General features: G+C 43.0%; 1 protein-coding gene across 1 annotated transcript in view; it reads right to left on the bottom strand.

Annotated features, from left to right (window-relative positions):
- The window catches only part of PLS1 (plastin 1), a 243,679-nt gene that overhangs the window by 176,718 nt on the left and 43,430 nt on the right, over positions 1–23,531 (bottom strand). Inside the window, exon 2 of the mRNA XM_069727564.1 lies at positions 14,827–14,937. Coding sequence (XP_069583665.1) covers positions 14,827–14,896 — 70 coding nt within the window. The 5' untranslated portion in view covers positions 14,897–14,937. The remainder of the gene's footprint in view (positions 1–14,826; positions 14,938–23,531) is intronic.

Raw genomic sequence — 23,531 nt, 5'->3', positions numbered from 1 at the left:
CTTTTCAGGAGTTGAAGCGTCGTTTTTCTTCTGCCCCTGTGTTGTGCCAACCAGATGTTTCGCTTCCGTTCCAGGTCGAGGTTGATGCTTCCGAAATTGGAGCAGGGGCTGTTTTGTCGCAGAGAAGTTCTGATTGCTCGGTGATGAAACCATGCGCCTTCTTTTCCAGGAAATTTTCGCCTGCTGAGCGAAATTGTGATGTTGGCAATCGAGAGTTGCTTGCCATGAAGTGGGCATTCGAGGAGTGGCGTCATTGGCTTGAAGGAGCTAAGCATCGCGTGGTGGTCTTGACTGATCACAAAAACTTGACTTATCTCGAGTCTGCCAAACGGTTGAATCCTAGACAGGCTCGTTGGTCGCTGTTTTTCTCCCGTTTTGACTTTGTGGTTTCGTACCTTCCGGGCTCTAAAAATGTGAAGGCGGATGCCCTGTCTAGGAGTTTTGTGCCCGATTCTCCGGGTTTGTCTGAGCCGGCGGGTATTCTCAAAGAGGGGGTAATTTTGTCTGCCATCTCCCCTGATTTGCGGCGGGTGCTGCAAAAATTTCAGGCTAATAGACCTGACCGTTGCCCAGCGGAGAAACTGTTTGTCCCTGATAGGTGGACGAATAAAGTTATCTCTGAGGTTCATTGTTCGGTGTTGGCTGGTCATCCTGGAATCTTTGGTACTAGAGATTTGGTGGCTAGATCCTTTTGGTGGCCGTCTCTGTCGCGGGATGTGCATTCTTTTGTGCAGTCCTGTGGGATTTGTGCTCGGGCTAAGCCCTGCTGTTCTCGTGCCAGTGGGTTGCTTTTGCCCTTGCCGGTCCCGAAGAGGCCTTGGACACATATCTCTATGGATTTTATTTCGGATCTCCCCGTCTCTCAAAGAATGTCGGTCATTTGGGTGGTTTGTGATCGCTTCTCTAAGATGGTCCATTTGGTGCCCTTGTCTAAATTGCCTTCCTCCTCTGATTTGGTGCGGTTGTTTTTCCAGCATGTGGTTCGTTTACATGGCATTCCAGAGAACATCGTTTCTGACAGAGGTTCCCAGTTTGTTTCGAGGTTTTGGCGAGCCTTTTGTGCTAGGATGGGCATTGATTTGTCTTTTTCCTCGGCTTTCCATCCTCAGACAAATGGCCAGACTGAACGAACCAATCAGACCTTGGAAACATATCTGAGATGTTTTGTTTCTGCTGATCAGGATGATTGGGTGTCCTTCTTGCCTTTGGCTGAGTTCGCCCTTAATAATCGGGCCAGCTCGGCTACTTTGGTTTCGCCGTTTTTCTGCAATTCTGGGTTCCACCCTCGTTTCTCTTCAGGGCAGGTTGAGTCTTCGGACTGTCCTGGTGTGGATACTGTGGTGGATAGGTTGCAGCAGATTTGGACTCATGTAGTGGACAATCTGACTTTATCCCAGGAGAAGGCTCAACGTTTCGCTAACCGCAGGCGCTGTGTGGGTCCCCGACTTCGTGTTGGGGATTTGGTTTGGTTGTCATCTCGTTATATTCCTATGAAGGTTTCCTCTCCTAAATTTAAGCCTCTTTTCATTGGTCCATATAGGATTTCTGAGGTTCTTAATCCTGTGTCTTTTCGTTTGACTCTTCCAGCTTCTTTTTCCATCCATAACGTGTTCCATAGGTCATTGTTGCGGAGATACGTGGCACCTGTGGTTCCATCTATTGATCCTCCTGCTCCGGTTTTGGGGAATTGGAGTATATAGTGGAGAAGATTTTGGATTCTCGTGTTTCGAGACGGAAACTCCAGTATCTGGTTAAGTGGAAAGGTTATGGTCAGGAAGATAATTCCTGGGTCTTTGCCTCTGATGTCCATGCTGCCGATCTGGTTCGTGCCTTTCATGTGGCTCATCCTGGTCGGCCTGAGGACTCTGGTGAGGGTTCGGTGACCCCTCCTCAAGGGGGGGGTACTGTTGTGAATTCTGTGGCCAAGCTCCCTCCTGTGGTCGAGAGTGGTACTTCGGCTGGTTCTGTCTATGAGCTTCCTTTGGTGGATGAGAGTGGTACTGCGGCTTCTGAGTTTCCTTCCTCAGGTGATGAGGTTAAGTCGTTAGGTGCTGCTCTATTTAACTCCACCTGGTGCTTTGATCCTGGCCTCCAGTCAATGTTCTAGTATTGGTCTTGCTTCCTCCTGGATCGTTCCTGTGGCCTGTCTATCCTGCATAAGCTAAGTTTTGCTTGTGTTATTTCTGCTTGCTATTTTTTCTGTCCAGCTTGCTTTATTGGTTTTTCTTGCTTGCTGGAAGCTCTGAGACGCAGAGGGAGCACCTCCGTACCGTTAGTCGGTGCGGAGGGTCTTTTTGCCCCTCTGCGTGGTTGTTTGTAGGTTTTTGTGTTGACCGCAAAGCTATCTTTCCTATCCTCGGTCTATTCAGTAAGTCGGGCCTCACTTTGCTAAATCTATTTCATCTCTGTGTTTGTATTTTCATCTTACTCACAGTCATTATATGTGGGGGGCTGCCTTTTCCTTTGGGGAATTTCTCTGAGGCAAGGTAGGCTTATTTTTCTATCTTCAGGGCTAGTTAGTTTCTCAGGCTGTGCCGAGTTGCATAGGGAGCGTTAGGCACAATCCACGGCTACCTCTAGGGTGGTGTGTTAGGATTAGGGATTGCGGTCAGCAGAGTTCCCACGTCTCAGAGCTCGTCCTTTGTTTTTGGTAATTGTCAGGTCACTTTGTGTGCTCTGAATTTCAATGTCCATTGTGGTTCTGAATTACCTGTTCATAACAGTGATGCCTACAGACCATTCCATCTAAGTCTGCATTCCAAATAGCGCTCCTTCCTTTCTGAGCCCTCCCATGGGTCCAAACGGTGGTTCCCCCCCAAATATGGGGTATCAGCGCACTCAGGACCAATTAGACCACAACTTTTGGGGTCCAATTTCTCTTGTTACCCTCGGCAAAATACAAAACTGGGGGCTAAAAAATAATTTGTGGGAAAAAATTGTTGTTTTATTTTTACGGCTCTGCATTATCAACTTCTGTGAAGCCCTTGGTGGGTCAAAGCGCTCACCACACATCTAGATAAGTTCCTTAGGGGGTCTACTTTCCAAAATGGTGTCACTTGTGGGGGGTTTCAATGTTTAGGCACATCAGTGGCTCTCCAAATGCAACATGGCGTCCCATCTCAATTCCTGTCAATTTTGCATTGAAAAGTCAAACGGCGCTCCTTCCCTTCCGAGCTCTCCCATGCGCCCAAACAGTGGTTTACCCCCACATATGGGGTATCAGCGTACTCAGGACAAATTGTACAACAACTTTTGGGGTCCAATTTCTTCTCTTACTCTTTAAAAAATAAAAAATTGGGGGTGAAAATATAATTTTTGTGAAAAAATATGATTTTTTATTTTTACGGTTCTGCATTATATCCTTCTGTAAAGCACTTGGTGGGTCAAAGTGCTTACCACACCTCTAGATAAGTTCCTTAGGGGGTCTACTTTCCAAAATGGTGTCACTTGTGGGGGGTTTCAATGTTTAGTCACATCAGGGGCTCTCCAAATGCAACATGGTGTCCCATCTCGATTCCAGTCAATTTTGCATTGAAAAGTCAAATGGCGCTCCTTCGCTTCCGAGCTCTGTCATGCGCCCAAACAGTGGTTTACCCCCACATATGGGGTATCGGTGTACTCAGGACAAATTGTAAAACAACTTTTGGGGTTTTCTCCTGTTACCCTTGGTAAAATAAAACAAATTGGAGCTGAAGTAAATTTTTTGTGAAATAAAGTTAAATGTTCATTTTTATTTAAACATTCAAAAAATTCCTGTGAAGCACCAGAAGGGTTAGTAAACTTCTGGAATATGGTTTTGAGCACCTTGAGGGGTGCAGTTTTTAGAATGGTGTCACACTTGGGTATTTTCTATCATATAGACCCCTCAAAATGACTTCAAATGAGATGTGGTCCCTAAAAAAAAATGGTGTTGTAAAAATGAGAAATTGCTGGTCAACTTTTAACCCTTATAACTCCATAACAAAAAAAAAATTTGGTTCCAAAATTGTGCTGATGTAAAGTAGATATGTGAGAAATGTTACTTATTAAGTATTTTGTATGACATATCTCTGTGATTTAATTGCATAAAAATTCAAAGTTGGAAAATTGCAAAATTTTCAAAATTTTCGCCAAATTTCCGTTTTTTTTCACAAATAAACACAGGTAATATCAACGAAATTTTACCACTATCATGAAGTACAATATGTCACAAGAAAACAATGTCAGAATCACTGGGATCCGTTGAAGTGTTCCAGAGTTATAACCTCGTAAAGGGACAGTGGTCAGAATTGTAAAAATTGGCCTCGTCATTAACGTGCAAACCACCCTTGGGGGTAAAGGGGTTAAAAAAAAAGCAGCATCAAAAACATTAAAATAACTCATTGTTGGAATGTAGACCAAAGCAATGTCTTTTTGGTTAGATTCCTACGTTCCCATGATGAGCTTTTGTTGAGTTTTTGTTGATGTTGCAGAATTTCTGTACTTTTTATTTACATTAGGTTATTTTGTGTTATTTATTGAGCTTTTTTGTGCATTTTTGTGTGCGCAAGAATACGCAGCGTCAAAAATTCACCAGAAGCTCATTGTGGGAACATAGCGTAAGGCCGGTATCACACTGGCGTTTAAAACGGCCGAGTGCAATGCGATAAAAAATCGCATTGCACTCGGACCAATGTTAACATATGGGGCTGCTCCCATCAGCCGACTTTTTGTCGGCCGTTTTCCTCGGTCCGAGACAATCGCAGCATGCTCGACAATCGCAGAGAATCGGAGCACAGACGCATGACACTCGGCTCCTGCTCTGCTGCGAGTTTTACAAGAAAATTTTAAAAAACATTTTTTTAGGGACTACCTCACATTTTAAGTGACTTTGGGGGGCCTATATGATAGAAAATACCCAAAAGTTACACTATTCTAAAAACTGCACCCCTCAAGGTACTCAAAACCACATTCAAGAAGTTTATTAACCCTTTATGTGCTTCATAGGAATTTATGAAATCTGGAAGGAAAAAATAAACATAAAAGTTTTTCTTTAGAATCATTTTTTTTATTTTCATAAGCTTAACTGGAGAAACTGCACCATACAATTTGTTGTGTTGTGCAATTTCTCCAGAGTATGCTGATACCCCATATGTGGGGGAAACCCACTGTTTGTGCCCACGGCAGGGCTCGGAAGGGAATTAGTGAATGCCATTTTGCGTTTGGAGAGCCCCTGATGTGCCTAAACAGTAAAATTCCCCCACAAGTAACACTATTTTGGAAACTAGACTCCTCAGGGAACTTACAGTGGGGGAAATAAGTACCGTATTTTTCAGATTATGAGACACACTTTTTTTCCCCAAAATTTTGGGGGAAAATAGGGGTGACTCTTATAATGCGGATATACCTTACCGGCATGGTGGAGCAGGGTCCCAGGGTCGCTGCTGGAGGAGGCAAGAGTGGAGCGTTTCTGCAGTCCGCAGGCTGGGATGAGGGAGTGTTCAGATGTTCAGTGCACCGCTGCGGGTGTTCGGTGCAGCGCTGAGATCTCATCTCCCAAGATCTTGGTGGCGAGATCTCCATCTGCGCATGCGCCGCCCCCCAGCAGCCATATGCCGGTGTCCACACGAAATAGGAAACCATGTAACTGCGGGGTCTCTGGGGTTTCAAAAGATGTCGGCAGAGCTCCCTGCAGCATCGAACACCCACAGCACCAAACATTCGAAGCGGCGCCTCGCATATCTGGACAGCCCCTCATCCCAGTCTGCGGCCTGCAGCAACGCTCCACTCCTGCCTCCTCCAGAAACGAGCCTGGGACCTCGCTTCACTGCAGCCACCACCCCAGTAAACAATAAGATGCATGGATTATAAGAAGCACCACCATTTTATTAAAAAATATTTTTTCCTATCTTTTAACTCAAAATTTGGGGTGCGTCTTATAATCTGGTGCATCTTATAATCAGCAAAATACGGCAATTGAGTCCTTGCTGATTTTGTACGTTTGCCCACTGACAAAGACATGAACAGTACAATTTTAAGGGTAGGTTAATTTTAACATTGAGAGATAAAATCTAAAAAAAATAAAAAATCCAGAAAATCACATTGTATAAATTATATAAATGTATTTGCATTTTGCAGTGAAAAATAAATATTTGATCCCTCTGGCAAACAAGACTTAATACTTGGTGGCAAAACCCTTGTTGTCAAGCACAGCAGTCAGACGTACTTTGTAGTTGAGGGTAAGGTTTGCGCACATGTCATGAGGAATTTTGGTCCACTCCTCTTTGCAGATCATCTCTAAATTATTAAGATTTTGAGACTAGAGAGAGAAGGATATAATGGAACTAGAGAGAGTACAAAGGAGGGCAACAAAATTAATAAAGGGGATGGGAGAACTACAATACCCAGATAGATTAGCGAAATTAGGATTATTTAGTCTAGAAAAAAGACGACTGAGGGGCGATCTAATAACCATGTATAAGTATATAAGGGGACAATACAAATATCTCGCTGAGGATCTGTTTATACCAAGGAAGGTGACGGGCACAAGGGGGCATTCTTTGCGTCTGGAGGAGAGAAGGTTTTTCCACCAACATAGAAGAGGATTCTTTACTGTTAGGGCAGTGAGAATCTGGAATTGCTTGCCTGAGGAGGTGGTGATGGCGAACTCAGTCGAGGGGTTCAAGAGAGTCATGGATGTCTTCCTGGAGCAGAACAATAATGTATCATACAATTATTAGGTTCTGTAGAAGGACGTAGATCTGGGTATTTATTATGATGGAATATAGGCTGAACTGGATGGACAAATGTCTTTTTTCGGCCTTACTAACTATGTTACTATGTTACTATGTTACTATGTTACTGTCGCTTGGCAACTCGGAGCTTCAACTCCCTCCAAAAGTTTTCTATGGAAACTGGCTAGGTCACTCCGTGCATTGTGTTGCCAATGGTTTTCTTGGTGACTGTGGTCCAACTGCCTTGAGATCATTAACAAGTTCCCCCCATGTAGTTTTGGGCTGATCTCTCACCTTCCTCATGATCAAGGATACCCCATGAGGTGAGATTTTGCATGGTGTCCCAGATCGATGTCGATTGACAGTCATTTTGTATTTCTTCCATTTTTTTACTATTGCGCCAACGGTTGTCTCCTTCTCACCCAGCATCTTACTTATTTTTTTGTAGCCCATTCCAGCTTTGTGCAGGTATGTGATCTTGTCCCTGACATCCTTATAAAGCTCTTTGGTCAGGTCCATGTTGTAGAGGTTAGAGTCTGAATGATTAATCGAGTCTGTGGACAGAAGTCTTTTATAAAGGTGACTATTAGTGATGAGCGAATATACTCGTTGCTTGGGTTTTCCCGAGCACACTCGGGTGGTCTCCGAGTATTTGTGACTGCTCAGAGATTTAGTTTTCATTGCCGCAGCTAAATGATTTGCAGCTATTAGACAGTTTGATCACATATGGGGATTCCCTAGCAACCAGGCAACCCCCACATGTACTCAGGCTTGCTAGTAGCTGTAAATCATTCAGCTGCAGCGATGAAAACTAAATCTCCGAGCACTTACAAATACTCGGAGACCACCCGAGCGTGCTCGGGAAAATCTGAGCAACGAGTATATTCGCTCATCACTAGTGACAATGTAAGACAGCTGTCTTTAATGCAGGTAACGAGTTGATTAGGAGCATCAAACTGCTCTGTAGGAGCCAGAACGCTTAATGGTTAGTAGAGGATCAAATACTTATTTCTCACTGTAAAATGCAAATAAATTTATATAACTTATGCAATGTGATTTTCTTGATTTTATTTTTGATATTCTATCTCTCAATGTTAGCATTACCCTACCATTAAAATTATAGAATCAAAGAGCCTTACACATACCCCTAAATCCAACAGACGCTAGATATATATAGTATTGCGTCCACATAATTTACATAGTTTGCACATGTTCTACACTATATATACAGAAGAAACCATATGAAAAAATGCGTATTAAGAACAGATTTTTATTGAAACAAGTATAAAAAAAATATATACTGAAAACCATAGAAAGACATACAAATTAAAAAGTCTGGTAGCCAACAAAATGCTCAAAATGTGAGCCAAGCAAATATATGGGGCACCCCTCCTGGACAAACAGCATTACAAGTGAATAGTAGTCCACATATGGCTGTGGCACCATCTCCTGGACATCAGCAAGAACTGACATCTCCATGTGAGAATACTGGCAGATACTGTCCTTATGATTATGGGCACTACCGGGTAGGAGTATTTAGATGTGCCACTATGGCTGATAGGTTACCCTAAGTATTGCTCTCCAACTTACTATTCGGATGTGTGTCAGTCGTACGAACACATTGATATGTGGACTACTATTCACTTGTAATGCTGTTTGTCCAGGAGGGGTGCCGCATATATTTGCTTGGCTCACATTTTGAGCATTTTGTTGGCTACCAGACTTTTTAATTTGTATGTCTTTCTATGGTTTTCAGTATATATTTTTTTTATACTTGGTTCAATAAAAATCTGTTCTTAATATGCATTTTTTCATATGGTTTCTTCATTAAAATTATAGACTGTTCATGTCTTTGTCAGTGGGCAAACTTCCAAAATCAGCAAGGGATAAAATATTCATTTCCCCCACTGTATCTTGATGTGTATTGAGCACCTTGAAACTCCAGGTGCTTCACAGAACTTTATAATGTTGAGCTGTGAAAATAAAAATAATCGCATCTCAACCACAAAAATAATTTTAAGTGTGAAACTTTCCATTTTTATGAGGGTAACTGGGGAAATTGCACCATGCAACTTATTGGGCAATTTCTCCTGAGCATGCCGATACCCCATATGTGGGGGGAAAACCACAGTTTCAGGACACGACAGGGCTCGGAAGGGAAGGAGCGCCATTTGACTTTTTGAATGTAAAATTTGCTAGAATAATTAGCAGATGCCATGTCGCAATTGGAGAGCCCCTGATGCGCCTAAACAGTGGAAACCCACCACAAGTGACACCATTTTGGAAACTAGACCCCTCAGTGAACTTCTCTAGATGTTTATTGAACACTTTGAAACCTCAGGTGCTTCACAGACGTTTATAACAATGAGCCGTAAAAATAAAAAAAATCACATCTTTCCCACGAAAATGTTTTTTAGCGCCAGAATTTGCATTTTCAGAAGGGTAATTGGAGAAATTGGACCATACAATTTGTTGAGCAATTTCTCCTGAGTATGCCGATACCCCATATGTGGGGGAAAACTGCTTTTGGGGCACAGTAAAAAGCTCAGAAGGGAAGTAACGCCATATTACAGTGCAGAGTTTGCCGCACTGGTTTGAGGGTGCTATCTCACATTGGCAGAGCTCCTGAGGTGCCAGAACAGCAGAACTACCCCAAAAGAGACCCCATTTTACATACTAAACCTCTCAATGAATTCATCTAGGGGTGCAGTGATCATCTTTACCCAACAGGTGTGTCACAGACTGTTATACCATTGAGTAGTGAAAAAATAATAATTTACATTTTTACCACCAAAATTGTGGGTTAGCGCCAAATTTTACATTTTCATACTGGGAAAATGGTAAAAATGGCACCAAAATGTGTCCCACAATTTCTGCTGAATGTAGAAATACCCCGTGTATAGCTATTGAGTACTGCTTAGCCATACGGAGAGACTAGTGAGGGATGGCACACTATTTGCCTCCTGGAGCACAGATTTTCCTAGAATAGTTTGCGGACTCCATATAAAGAGCCCCTAATTGCTAGAATAGTAGAATCCCCCCTCAAGTGACACCATTTTAGAAATTATACTCCTTTGGGAATTGTGACAATTTTGTCTCCATTGGTGTTTTCCAGAAACAAGCAGTAGTGGATGTTGCTGACTGAAAATTGCAAACTGTCATTGTAGTGACCAGTACATTGCAACCACCAGTACATTATGCTCACCTCATACTTCTGGAGACATGCATCCTTAAATTAGGTGGGCTCTCATCAGTACAGAAATGCCAAATATGTGGGCGCTATATGTGGTTGAGACACACTGAGCTCAAAAGGGCAGGGGCATTTTGATTTGAGAGAGCAGAATTTGCTAAATTTCTTTTGGCGGGGGAGGAGCCATTTCGCTTTTTCAGAGGCTTTTTACTACCTGTAACGTGGAAGCCCCCTATATTTCCGTTAACAGATGACGGACCTGAGTGGGGAGATTCGAACTCGGCTTCAGGAAAATGGCCGCCGCGATGTCCATCTGCGCACGCGCGGCATCCCGCGGCCATTTTCCTGAAGCCCCGGGAAGCAGGAGACTCCATCTGCGCACGTGCGGCCTCAGGAAGATGGCCGCGCCCACCGAGAAACCGCTGAATAGCGGCGAGCGCGCTCTTTTTCTACAGCTGCGCAGTGCATTCGGCACTTGCACATGCGAGAAGCACTACGCCACCAACGGGAACATAAGCAAGATGTGGGGGAGAAACAGCGCTGTGACCACGCCCATCTGACCTGACCAGCCTGATTGACAGGCGAAAAAGGCCACTTTTGTAAGGTATTTCGGCAGCATAGGTAGGGAATCAGGGGACAAAAAATACCCTATTGTAAAGCACAGCTCAGGCCCTATTTAACGGTATTTTTATCTCCTACTGAAAAAACGGGGTGACAGGTTCCCTTTAATTGGAAACATTTTACATAACATTTGGGATCACATTTATCCGGTGCTCTACGCTGAGCACTTACTTGTGGTTTTCATCTAATCTCTGAGTGATGTGATTCAGATGAAACCCTGAGGGATCCATTCACTATAATGAGGCAGCAGAGCTACTCTGGACTACGTCTGACCTCTGTTCAGTGTTGTCCTTATTTTCAGAAGTGCATAAAACTGTGGCCGATGGCATTTTTTTGCAACTCTAAAAAGACAGACACCGCCAGATCACAGCAATGAGACTGCAGTGGGCTGAATACAAATGCATGTCGCAATTTTAAAATTTATATTTTTAAAATAAATAGAAAACGATGTATCATTTCCTTTACACGTCACAAATACTTACTACTTTATTTTGGTAATCACATAAAATCCCAATAAAATAAAGTGTGTGGGTGTAATGTGGAAAAGTAAGCCTTTGTACATTTTGTAAAATGTATAAATATATTGCCGGTTAATTAGATTTCCTTAGATAGAATAGAAAAAAACGCTATGTTATTCTGCCAGTTAGGTGCCACAAAAACCTGCAGAAGTGAACATAATACCAGCAAGCATTAAGGATTAGTTTTGCACTTGTGTCAGCCAAACATATCTGATGTGCTTTAAACAATCTTTTTCTCTATTTCATATTTATAATTTTTTTAATATATATTTTATTTCAGCTTCTCAAGCATTTACATAACACAGATGTGAGGAAAGTCAAGTCTAATTATAGGGCTTGTCCTATGTACTTTACTGCACTACATCTGTTCAAAGTACACTGTATCGCTGACATTTCTTCCATAAAAGGAAATGTTTCTAAACAGATTAAAACCTTTTGTCTTGCAAATATCACTAAAGATTTTCTTCAAACTTAGAAATGATGGCATATTACTAGGATATGCCATTACTTGTGACTGGTGCACGTCCGATCTATGGGACCCCCAAGTTTTGAAAATGAAGAGGTATCGCTACTAAACACTGCAGTTAATTTATTTTCAGGATCGTGGGGAGTCCAATCTCTGGAACCTTAGTGTTATGCTATTACTTTAAAAGTTAAAAATGAAAAAAGTTGTGCTTTATGGAGCAGCATACGGGGCATATTATACTATGGAGCATCTTATGGGGGCCATCAACTTTTATGGAGCAGCATACGGGGCATATAATACTATGGAGCATCTTATCGGTGCCATCAACCTTTATGGAGCAGCATACGGGCATATACTATGGAGCATCTTATGGGGGCCATCAACCTTTATGGAGCAGCATACCGGGCATATACTAGGGAGCATCTTATGGGGGCCATCAACCTTTATGGCGTGCAGCGGTGGATCGGAGACAGGTGACTATAGCAAGTGTCGGGGGCCTGAACCAGCGGCGACCCCGGCCACTAGCCCCTATAGCGCGCCGGTGTCCCAGCCTGCTCAGGCCCCCGGCACTCGGTGCCCAGAGAGGATAGGTGAGTATGTTTTTTTTTTTATCGCAGCAGCATACGGGGCATGTAATACTATGGAGCATCTTATAGGGGCCATCAACCTTTATGGAGCAGCATATGAGGCATATTATACTATGGAGCATCTTATGGGGGCCATCAACTTTTATGGAGCAGCATACGGGGCATATAATACTATGGAGCATCTTATGGGGGCCATCAACCCTTATGGAGCAGCATAAGGGGCATATAATACTATGGAGCATCTTATGGGGCCATCAACCTTTATGGAGCAGCATACAGAGCATATACTATGGAGTATCTTATGGGGGCCATCAACCTTTATGGAGCAGCGTAAGGGGTACATGGATGGGAGCAGCACATGACAGAATGGGGGGCAGAATGGGAGCACATGACAGGATTGGGGGGCAGGATAGGAGCAGCACATGACAGCATGGGGGCACAGGATGGGAGCAGCACATGACAGAATGGGGGCTCAGGATGGGAGCAGCACATGACAGCATGGGGGCGCAGGATGGGAGCAGCTCATAACAGAACGAGGGCGCAGAATGGGAGCAGCACATGACAGAACGGGGGTGCAGGATGGGAGCAGCACATGTCAGAACCGGGGTGCAGGATGGGAGCAGCACATGACAGAACGGGGGCGCAGGATGGGAGCAGCACATGACAGAATGGGGGCTCAGGATGGGGACAGCACATGACAGAACGGGGCAGAGGATGGGAGCAGCACATGACAAAATGGGGGCTCAGGATGGGGACAGCACATGACAGCATGGGGGTGCAGAATGGGAGTAGCACATGACAGCATGGGGGTGCAGAATGGGAGCAGCACATGACAGCATGGGGGAGCAGGATGGGAGCAGCACATGATAGCATGGGGGCGCAGGATGGGAGCAGCACATGACAGGATGGGGGCCCAGGATGGGAGCAGCACATGCCAGAATGGGGGCTCAGGATGGGAGCAGCACATGACAGAATGGGGGATCAGGATGGGGACAGCACATGACAGAATGGGGCAGAGGATGGGAGCAGCACATGACAGAATTGGGGCTCAGGATGGGGACAGCACATGACAGCATGGGGGTGCAGAATGGGAGTAGCACATGACAGCATGGGGGTGCAGAATGGGAGCAGCACATGACAGCATGGGGGAGCAGGATGGGAGCAGCACATGATAGCATGGGGGCGCAGGATGGGAGCAGCACATGACAGGATGCGGGCGCAGGATGGGGGCAGCACATGGCAGTATGGGGGCCCAGGATGGGAGCAGCACATGCCAGAATGGGGGCTCAGGATGGGAGCAGCACATGACAGAAGGGGGGCTCAGGATGGGAGCAGCACATGACAGCATGGGGTGCAGGATGGGAGCAGCACATGACAGCATGGGGGCGCAGGATGGGAGCAGCACATGATAGAATGGGGGTGCAGAATGGGAGCAGCACATGACAGAATGGGGGCTCAGGATGGGAGCAGTACATGACAGAACTCTGGACCTTGGAAAAATGCATGACACCAGCTTGAAAAAATGATTTTAAAATCCAAAATGTTGGCCTACTGAAATGTATATTCAGTAAATGCACTCAATACTTGGTCGGGGTTCCTTTGGTATCAATTACTGCATCAATGTGGTGTGGCATGGAGGCGATCAGTCTGTGGCACTGCTTTTGTGCTATGGAAGCACAGGTTGCTTTGATAGCGGCATTTAGCTCATCTGCATTGTGGGGTCTGGTGTCTCTTATCTTCCTCTTTACAATACTCCATAGATTCTCTATGGGGTTAAGGTCAGGTGAGTTTGCTGGCCAATCAAGCACAGTGATATTGTTGTTTCTAAACCATGTATTGGTACTTTTGGCAGTGTGGACAGATGCCAAGTCTTGCTGGAGAATGACATTTCCATCTCCAAAAAGCTTGTCTGCAGAGGGAAGCATGAAGTGCTCTAAAATTTCGTGGTAGACGGCTGTACTGACTTTGGTCTTGATAAAACACAGTGGACCTACACTAGCAGATGACATGGCTCCACAACCATCAATGATTGTGGAAACTTCACAGTAGACCACAAGCAGGTTGGATTGACTGTCTCTCCATTCTTCCTCCAGACTCTGGGACCTTGATTTCCATGGTCTAGTGTGAAGTATCCACAATCAATGATGGATTCGGGAGCCATGCCATCTGCTGGTGTAGGTCCACTGTGTTTTATCAAGACCAAAGTCAGCGCAGCAATCTACCAGTAAATTTAAGAGCACTTCATCCTTCCCTGTGCAGACAAGCTTTTTGGAGATGGAAATTTCATTCTCCAGTAGTACTTGGTGTACCAATTCTTGGTTAAAAAACAACAATATCACTGTGCTTGATTTGCCAGCAAACTTGTCTGACCTTAACCCCATGAAGAATCTATGGTGTATTGTGAAGAGGAAGATGAGAGACACCAGACCCAACAATGCAGATGAGCTGAAGGCTGCTATCAAAGCAACCTGGTCTTCCATAACACCTCAGCAGTGCCACAGGCTGATCGCCACACCACATTGACGCAGTAATTGATGCAAAAGGAGCCCTGACCAAATATTGAGTGCATTTACTGAATATACTGTACATTTCAGTAGGCCAACATTTTGGATTTTAAAATCATTTTTTCAAGCTGGTGTTATAAAGTATTCTAATTTACTGAGATAACGACTTTTGGGTTTTCATTGGCTATAAGCAATAATCATCAACATTAACAGAAATAAACACTTGAAATACATCACTCTGGACTTACCAACTTTTTCAAATGCTTCCTTGAGTTCTTCAAGTTCCTCTCTGGATATGGTGATTATATTGTTAGCCATGTCCTAGTCAGATGGAGAGTTCAATAGGTGATTTTGGGGACCTAACAATGGAGAATGGAGAAATGAGACTAAGTACACATCAGCAGTGACTATGGATACTACACAATAACTATGGATGACCAGTTAAGTAAAGAATGATTTGTTCACCTTTAAAGCAATCACTGGACAAGCAGGAAACAAAGCTTACACCCTAAGGGCTCACACTCATCTGTATTTAGAAATTCAGTACGATGTTGGTATTAAAAAGTCGGACAAGTGTCATGCAAGTGTCATTCATGCGAGTACAATACGTTTTTTCTTGGCCAGTATCTGTATGACATACATATGTAATCCATATGCAATGTATTTTTAACATCAGCTTTTACATACAGGAATTCTCTATGTCATTCCAAGCTAGTTTACTAACTAATAAAACAATTTTAGATACAGAAATAGATGGATGGATAGATAGAAAGAAAGTTCTCAAGCAGCGAGCGATGACGTCAGTGAGATGACCGGGGTTCATCAGCTATGAACTATGGTGACCTTTCTCACGTCAGCGCTAGACACTGCAGGAGTGTTATGGCGCTCCTGTCGCAGTGTGTTCCAGCTGGCTTGCTGAGCAGTCGCATCATGTCGCCACTCAACAGACCACCTGGATTTAGCAGAGCTGGAGGTCTTCGTGGGACAGGATCACAGAGGGATTATCTGAGGACAGGTGAGGAATATGGTGCTTATATATACACTGCTCAAAAAAATAAAGGGAACACTAATATCCCACATCCTAGATATCACTGAATGAAATATTCCAGTTGTAAATCTTTATTCATTACATAGTGGAATGTGTTGAGAACAATAAAACCTAAATATGATCAACGTAAATCAAAACTAATATCCCACGGAGGTATGGAGTTTGAATGATGCTCAAAATCAAAGTGGAAAATGAAGTTACAGACTGATCCAACTTCAGTGGAAATGCCTCAAGACAAGGAAATGATGCTCAGTAGTGTGTGTGGCGTCCACGTGCCTGTATGACTTTCCTACGATGCCTGGGCATGCTCCTGATGACAGTCTGTGGTTCAACATCACGTTGGTGGATGGTGTGAGACATGATGTCCCAGATGTGTTCAATCGGATTCAGGTCTGGGGAACGGGCAGGCCAGTCCATAGCTTCAATGCCTTCATCTTGCAGGAACTGCTGACACACTCCAGCCATATAAAGTCTGGCATTGTCCTGCATTAGGAGGAACCCAGGGCCAACCGCACCAGCATATGGTCTCACAAGGGGACTGAGGATCTCATCTTGGTACCTAATGGCAGTCAGGCTACCTCTGGCGAGCACATAGAGGGCTGTGCATCTTTCCAAAAAATGCCTCCCCACACCATTACTGACCCACTGCCAAACCGGTCATGCTGAAGGATGTTGCAGGCAGCAGATCACTCTCCATGGCATCTCCAGACTCTGTCACACCTGTCACATGTGCTCAGTGTGAACCTGCTTTCATCAGGGTGCCAGTGGCGAATTTGACAATCCTGGTGTTCTATGGCAAATGCCAAGCATCCTGCACGGTGTTGGGCTGTGAGCACAACCCCCATCTGTGGACGTCAGGCACTCAGACCATCCTCATGGAGTCGGTTTCTAACTGTTTGTGCAGCCACATTCACATTTCTGGCTTGCTGGAGGTCATATTGCAGGGCTCTGGAAGTGCTCCTCCTGTTCCTCCTTGCACAAAGGCTGACGTAGTGGTCCTGCTGCTGGGTTGTTGCTCTCCTACGGCCCCCTCCACATCTCCTGGCATAGTGGCCTGTCTCCTGGTAGCACCTCCAGCCTCTGGACACTATGCTGACAGACACAGCAAACCTGCGATTGTCTCGGACCGAGGAAAACGGCCGACAAAAAGTCGGCTGCTGGGAGCTGCCCCATAGGGTAACATTGGTCCGAATGCAATGCGATTATTTTATCGCATTGCACTCGGCCGTTTAAAACGCCAGTGTGACGCCGGCCTTGAACAAGTACCGCATACCATTACTCAATCACATTTACCTCAGTGGGAAACAAGGTACTCTCTCAAAAACCGTGAATTCCAAAACAACTATTATTAGGCAGAATGCCATAACTATGTATGATTGACTGTCCACCTTATACAAATGAGAAAGATAATCGAAAAAGAAAGAGAAGAGAAGGAGGGTGGGGGGGATAAAGAGGTAGGGGAGCCCCTTCCGAGGAGAAGGGATGTTGGATTCGGCGAGTTACATCTTTCTATTTCACGAGACCTGTCGGCGAACCTTTATCTATGAACAACGGTGCAACCCATCGATTAATTTATAGATTTCATTATTGGCCCATTAGCTCCAAGTAGTCATTACTAGGGTTGAGCGAAACGGGTCGAACATTTTCAAAAGTCGCCGACTTTTGGCGAAGTCGAGTTTCATGAAACCCGATCCGACCCCTGTGCGTGGTCGGCCATGCGGTACGCGACTTTCGCGCCAAAGTCGCGTTTCAATGACGCGAAAAGCGCCATTTCTCAGCCAATGAAGGTAAACGCAGAGTGTGGGCAGCGTGATGACATAGGTCCTGGTCCCCACCATCTTAGAGAAGGGCATTGCAGTGATTGGCTTGCTGTCTGCGGCGTCACAGGGGCTATAAAGGGGAGTTCCCGCCGACCGCCATGTTACTGCTGCTGATCTGAGCTTAGGGAGAGGTTGCTGCCGCTTCGTCAGAAGCAGGGATAGCGTTAGGCAGGGTCCATTAACCACAAAACCGCTTGTGCTGTAGCGATTTCAACTGCCCAACACCACCTTCGGTGTGCAGGGACAGTGGAAGCTCCTTTTTTTTTTTTTCTCAGCGCTGTAGCTCATTGGGCTGCCCTAGAAGGCTCCCTGATAGCTGTATTGCTGTGTGTACGCCGCTGTGCAAACCAACTGCTTTTTTCAAAGCACAAATCCTCTTGTTCCTTCCTTTCTGCACAGCTATCTTGTTTGTTTGTCCACACTTTTTATTTAATTTGTGCATCAGTCCACTCCTTATTGCTGCCTGCCATACCTGGCTGAGATTACTGCAGGGAGATAGTAATTGAAGGACAGTTCCTTTTTTTTTTTTTTTTGGTGGGAGATTAAGATTGACATTTCTGCTAGAGTGCCATCTCTGTCTGTGTCATCTCTCACTCAGTGGGCCATAGAAAGCCTATTTATTTTTTTGCTTGATTTGGGTTCCAAAATCTACCAGAAAAAATCACAACATCAATCAGTGGGAGAAAAATATTGGCCTCAGGGCTTGTGTGCCACTCCTTACTCCTGTGTGTGCCATCTCTCACTCAGTGGGCCATAGAAAGCCTATTAATTTTTTTGCTTGATTTGGGTTCTAAATTCTACCTGAAAAAATCAATAAATCAATCAGTGGGAGATTAATATTGGCCTTTGGGCTTGTGTGCCAGTCCTAAGCGTGCCATCTCTCTCTCTCTCAGATAGTGGGCCATAGAAAGCCTATTTTTTTATTATTTTATTGGGTTTATAAATTTTCCCTGGAAAAAAAAAAAAAGTGGGAGATTAATATTGGCCTCTGGGCTTGTGTGCCAGTCCTGAGCGTGCCATCTCTCTCACAAATAGTGGGCCATAGAAAGCCTATTTATTTTTTTGGTTGATTTGGGTTCATAATTCTACCTTAAAAAATCAATCAATCAATCAGTGGGAGATTAGTATTGGCCTTTGGGCTTGTGTGCCAGTCCTAAGCGTGCCATCTCTCTCTCTCAGATAGTGGGCCATAGAAAGCCTATTTATTATTATTTTTTTTATTGGGTTTATAAATTTTCCCTGGAAAAAAAAAAATGGGAGATTAATATTGGCCTCTGGGCTTGTGTGCCAGTCCTGAGCGTGCCATCTCTCTCACAAATAGTGGGCCATAGAAAGCCTATTAATTTTTTTGCTTGATTTGGGTTCCAAAATCTACCTGAAAAAAATCACTAAATCAATCAGTGGGAGATTAATATTGGCCTCTGGGCTTGTGTGCCACTCCTGACTCCTGTGTGCGTCATCTGTCACTCAGTGGGCCCTAGAAAGCCTATTTTTTGTTTTATTTGTTTTCTAAATTCTCCCTGAAACAATCATTTTATTTTCTTTGGTTTCTAAATTATTCCTGAAAAAAATCATTTTTTTTTATTTTTTTCTCTCTCAAGTCTCCCTGAAAAAAAAAAAAAAAATCTGTGGGAGATTCATATTGCCCCTTCTGCTTGTGTGCCAGTCTTGACTCCTGGGTGTGCCATCTCTCTCTCTCTCCCCAATTGTGGGCCATAGAAAGCCTATTAATTTTTTTGCTTGATTTGGGTTCCAAAATCTACCAAAAAAAATCACTAAATCAATCAGTGGGAGATTAATATTGGCCTCTGGGCTTGTGTGCCACTCCTGACTCCTGTGTGCGTCATCTGTCACTCAGTGGGCCCTAGAAAGCCTATTTTTTGTTTTATTTGTTTTCTAAATTCTCCCTGAAACAATCATTTTATTTTCTTTGGTTTCTAAATTATTCCTGAAAAAAATCATTTTTTTTGTATTTTTTTTTCTCTCAAGTCTCCCTGAAAAAAAAAAAAAAATCTGTGGGAGATTCATATTGCCCCTTCTGCTTGTGTGCCAGTCTTGACTCCTGGGTGTGCCATCTCTCTCTCTCTCCCCAATTGTGGGCCATAGAAAGCCTATTAATTTTTTTGCTTGATTTGGGTTCCAAAATCTACCAAAAAAAATCACTAAATCAATCAGTGGGAGATTAATATTGGCCTCTGGGCTTGTGTGCCACTCCTGACTCCTGTGTGCGTCATCTGTCACTCAGTGGGCCCTAGAAAGCCTATTTTTTGTTTTATTTGTTTTCTAAATTCTCCCTGAAACAATCATTTTATTTTCTTTGGTTTCTAAATTATTCCTGAAAAAAATCATTTTTTTTGTATTTTTTTTTCTCTCAAGTCTCCCTGAAAAAAAAAAAAAAAAAAAAAAATCTGTGGGAGATTCATATTGCCCCTTCTGCTTGTGTGCCAGTCTTGACTCCTGGGTGTGCCATCTCTCTCTCTCTCCCCAATTGTGGGCCATAGAAAGCCTATTAATTTTTTTGCTTGATTTGGGTTCCAAAATCTACCAAAAAAAATCACTAAATCAATCAGTGGGAGATTAATATTGGCCTCTGGGCTTGTGTGCCACTCCTGACTCCTGTGTGCGTCATCTGTCACTCAGTGGGCCCTAGAAAGCCTATTTTTTGTTTTATTTGTTTTCTAAATTCTCCCTGAAACAATCATTTTATTTTCTTTGGTTTCTAAATTATTCCTGAAAAAAATCATTTTTTTTGTATTTTTTTTTCTCTCAAGTCTCCCTGAAAAAAAAAAAAAAAAATCTGTGGGAGATTCATATTGCCCCTTCTGCTTGTGTGCCAGTCTTGACTCCTGGGTGTGCCATCTCTCTCTCTCTCCCCAATTGTGGGCCATAGAAAGCCTATTAATTTTTTTGCTTGATTTGGGTTCCAAAATCTACCTGAAAAAAATCACTAAATCAATCAGTGGGAGATTAATATTGGCCTCTGGGCTTGTGTGCCACTCCTGACTCCTGTGTGCGTCATCTGTCACTCAGTGGGCCCTAGAAAGCCTATTTTTTGTTTTATTTGTTTTCTAAATTCTCCCTGAAACAATCATTTTATTTTCTTTGGTTTCTAAATTATTCCTGAAAAAAATCATTTTTTTGGTATTTTTTTTTCTCTCAAGTCTCCCTGAAAAAAAAAAAAAAAAAAAAAAATCTGTGGGAGATTCATACTGCCCCTTCTGCTTGTGTGCCAGTCTTGACTCCTGGGTGTGCCATCTCTCTCTCTCTCCCCAATTGTGGGCCATAGAAAGCCTATTAATTTTTTTGCTTGATTTGGGTTCCAAAATCTACCGAAAAAAATCACTAAATCAATCAGTGGGAGATTAATATTGGCCTCTGGGCTTGTGTGCCACTCCTGACTCCTGTGTGCGTCATCTGTCACTCAGTGGGCCCTAGAAAGCCTATTTTTTGTTTTATTTGTTTTCTAAATTCTCCCTGAAACAATCATTTTATTTTCTTTGGTTTCTAAATTATTCCTGAAAAAAATCATTTTTTTTGTATTTTTTTTTCTCTCAAGTCTCCCTGAAAAAAAAAAAAAAATCTGTGGGAGATTCATATTGCCCCTTCTGCTTGTGTGCCAGTCTTGACTCCTGGGTGTGCCATCTCTCTCTCTCTCCCCAATTGTGGGCCATAGAAAGCCTATTAATTTTTTTGCTTGATTTGGGTTCCAAAATCTACCAAAAAAAATCACTAAATCAATCAGTGGGAGATTAATATTGGCCTCTGGGCTTGTGTGCCACTCCTGACTCCTGTGTGCGTCATCTGTCACTCAGTGGGCCCTAGAAAGCCTATTTTTTGTTTTATTTGTTTTCTAAATTCTCCCTGAAACAATCATTTTATTTTCTTTGGTTTCTAAATTATTCCTGAAAAAAATCATTTTTTTTGTATTTTTTTTTCTCTCAAGTCTCCCTGAAAAAAAAAAAAAAATCTGTGGGAGATTCATATTGCCCCTTCTGCTTGTGTGCCAGTCTTGACTCCTGGGTGTGCCATCTCTCTCTCTCTCTCCCCAATTGTGGGCCATAGAAAGCCTATTAATTTTTTTGCTTGATTTGGGTTCCAAAATCTACTAAAAAAAATCACTAAATCAATCAGTGGGAGATTAATATTGGCCTCTGGGCTTGTGTGCCACTCCTGACTCCTGTGTGCGTCATCTGTCACTCAGTGGGCCCTAGAAAGCCTATTTTTTGTTTTATTTGTTTTCTAAATTCTCCCTGAAACAATCATTTTATTTTCTTTGGTTTCTAAATTATTCCTGAAAAAAATCATTTTTTTTGTATTTTTTTTTCTCTCAAGTCTCCCTGAAAAAAAAAAATAAAAATCTGTGGGAGATTCATATTGCCCCTTCTGCTTGTGTGCCAGTCTTGACTCCTGGGTGTGCCATCTCTCTCTCTCTCCCCAATTGTGGGCCATAGAAAGCCTATTAATTTTTTTGCTTGATTTGGGTTCCAAAATCTACCAAAAAAAATCACTAAATCAATCAGTGGGAGATTAATATTGGCCTCTGGGCTTGTGTGCCACTCCTGACTCCTGTGTGCGTCATCTGTCACTCAGTGGGCCCTAGAAAGCCTATTTTTTGTTTTATTTGTTTTCTAAATTCTCCCTGAAACAATCATTTTATTTTCTTTGGTTTCTAAATTATTCCTGAAAAAAATCATTTTTTTTGTATTTTTTTTTCTCTCAAGTCTCCCTGAAAAAAAAAAAAAAAAATCTGTGGGAGATTCATATTGCCCCTTCTGCTTGTGTGCCAGTCTTGACTCCTGGGTGTGCCATCTCTCTCTCTCTCCCCAATTGTGGGCCATAGAAAGCCTATTAATTTTTTTGCTTGATTTGGGTTCCAAAATCTACCTGAAAAAAATCACTAAATCAATCAGTGGGAGATTAATATTGGCCTCTGGGCTTGTGTGCCACTCCTGACTCCTGTGTGCGTCATCTGTCACTCAGTGGGCCCTAGAAAGCCTATTTTTTGTTTTATTTGTTTTCTAAATTCTCCCTGAAACAATCATTTTATTTTCTTTGGTTTCTAAATTATTCCTGAAAAAAATCATTTTTTTGGTATTTTTTTTTCTCTCAAGTCTCCCTGAAAAAAAAAAAAAAAAAAAAATCTGTGGGAGATTCATATTGCCCCTTCTGCTTGTGTGCCAGTCTTGACTCCTGGGTGTGCCATCTCTCTCTCTCTCCCCAATTGTGGGCCATAGAAAGCCTATTAATTTTTTTGCTTGATTTGGGTTCCAAAATCTACCGAAAAAAATCACTAAATCAATCAGTGGGAGATTAATATTGGCCTCTGGGCTTGTGTGCCACTCCTGACTCCTGTGTGCGTCATCTGTCACTCAGTGGGCCCTAGAAAGCCTATTTTTTGTTTTATTTGTTTTCTAAATTCTCCCTGAAACAATCATTTTATTTTCTTTGGTTTCTAAATTATTCCTGAAAAAAATCATTTTTTTGGTATTTTTTTTTCTCTCAAGTCTCCCTGAAAAAAAAAAAAAAAAAAAAATCTGTGGGAGATTCATATTGCCCCTTCTGCTTGTGTGCCAGTCTTGACTCCTGGGTGTGCCATCTCTCTCTCTCTCCCCAATTGTGGGCCATAGAAAGCCTATTAATTTTTTTGCTTGATTTGGGTTCCAAAATCTACCGAAAAAAATCACTAAATCAATCAGTGGGAGATTAATATTGGCCTCTGGGCTTGTGTGCCACTCCTGACTCCTGTGTGCGTCATCTGTCACTCAGTGGGCCCTAGAAAGCCTATTTTTTGTTTTATTTGTTTTCTAAATTCTCCCTGAAACAATCATTTTATTTTCTTTGGTTTCTAAATTATTCCTGAAAAAAATCATTTTTTTGGTATTTTTTTTTCTCTCAAGTCTCCCTGAAAAAAAAAAAAAAAAAAACTGTGGGAGATTCATATTGCCCCTTCTGCTTGTGTGCCAGTCTTGACTCCTGGGTGTGCCATCTCTCTCTCTCTCCCCAATTGTGGGCCATAGAAAGCCTATTATTTTTTTTAGCTTGATTTGGGTTCCAAAATCTACCTGAAAAAATCAGTACATCAATC

This window comes from Ranitomeya imitator, chromosome 5 (assembly GCF_032444005.1).
Source record: "Ranitomeya imitator isolate aRanImi1 chromosome 5, aRanImi1.pri, whole genome shotgun sequence".
Taxonomy (NCBI): domain Eukaryota; kingdom Metazoa; phylum Chordata; class Amphibia; order Anura; family Dendrobatidae; genus Ranitomeya; species Ranitomeya imitator.
The sequence above is the reverse complement of the archived record's forward strand: the minus strand, read 5'-3'. Positions and strand labels throughout refer to the sequence as shown.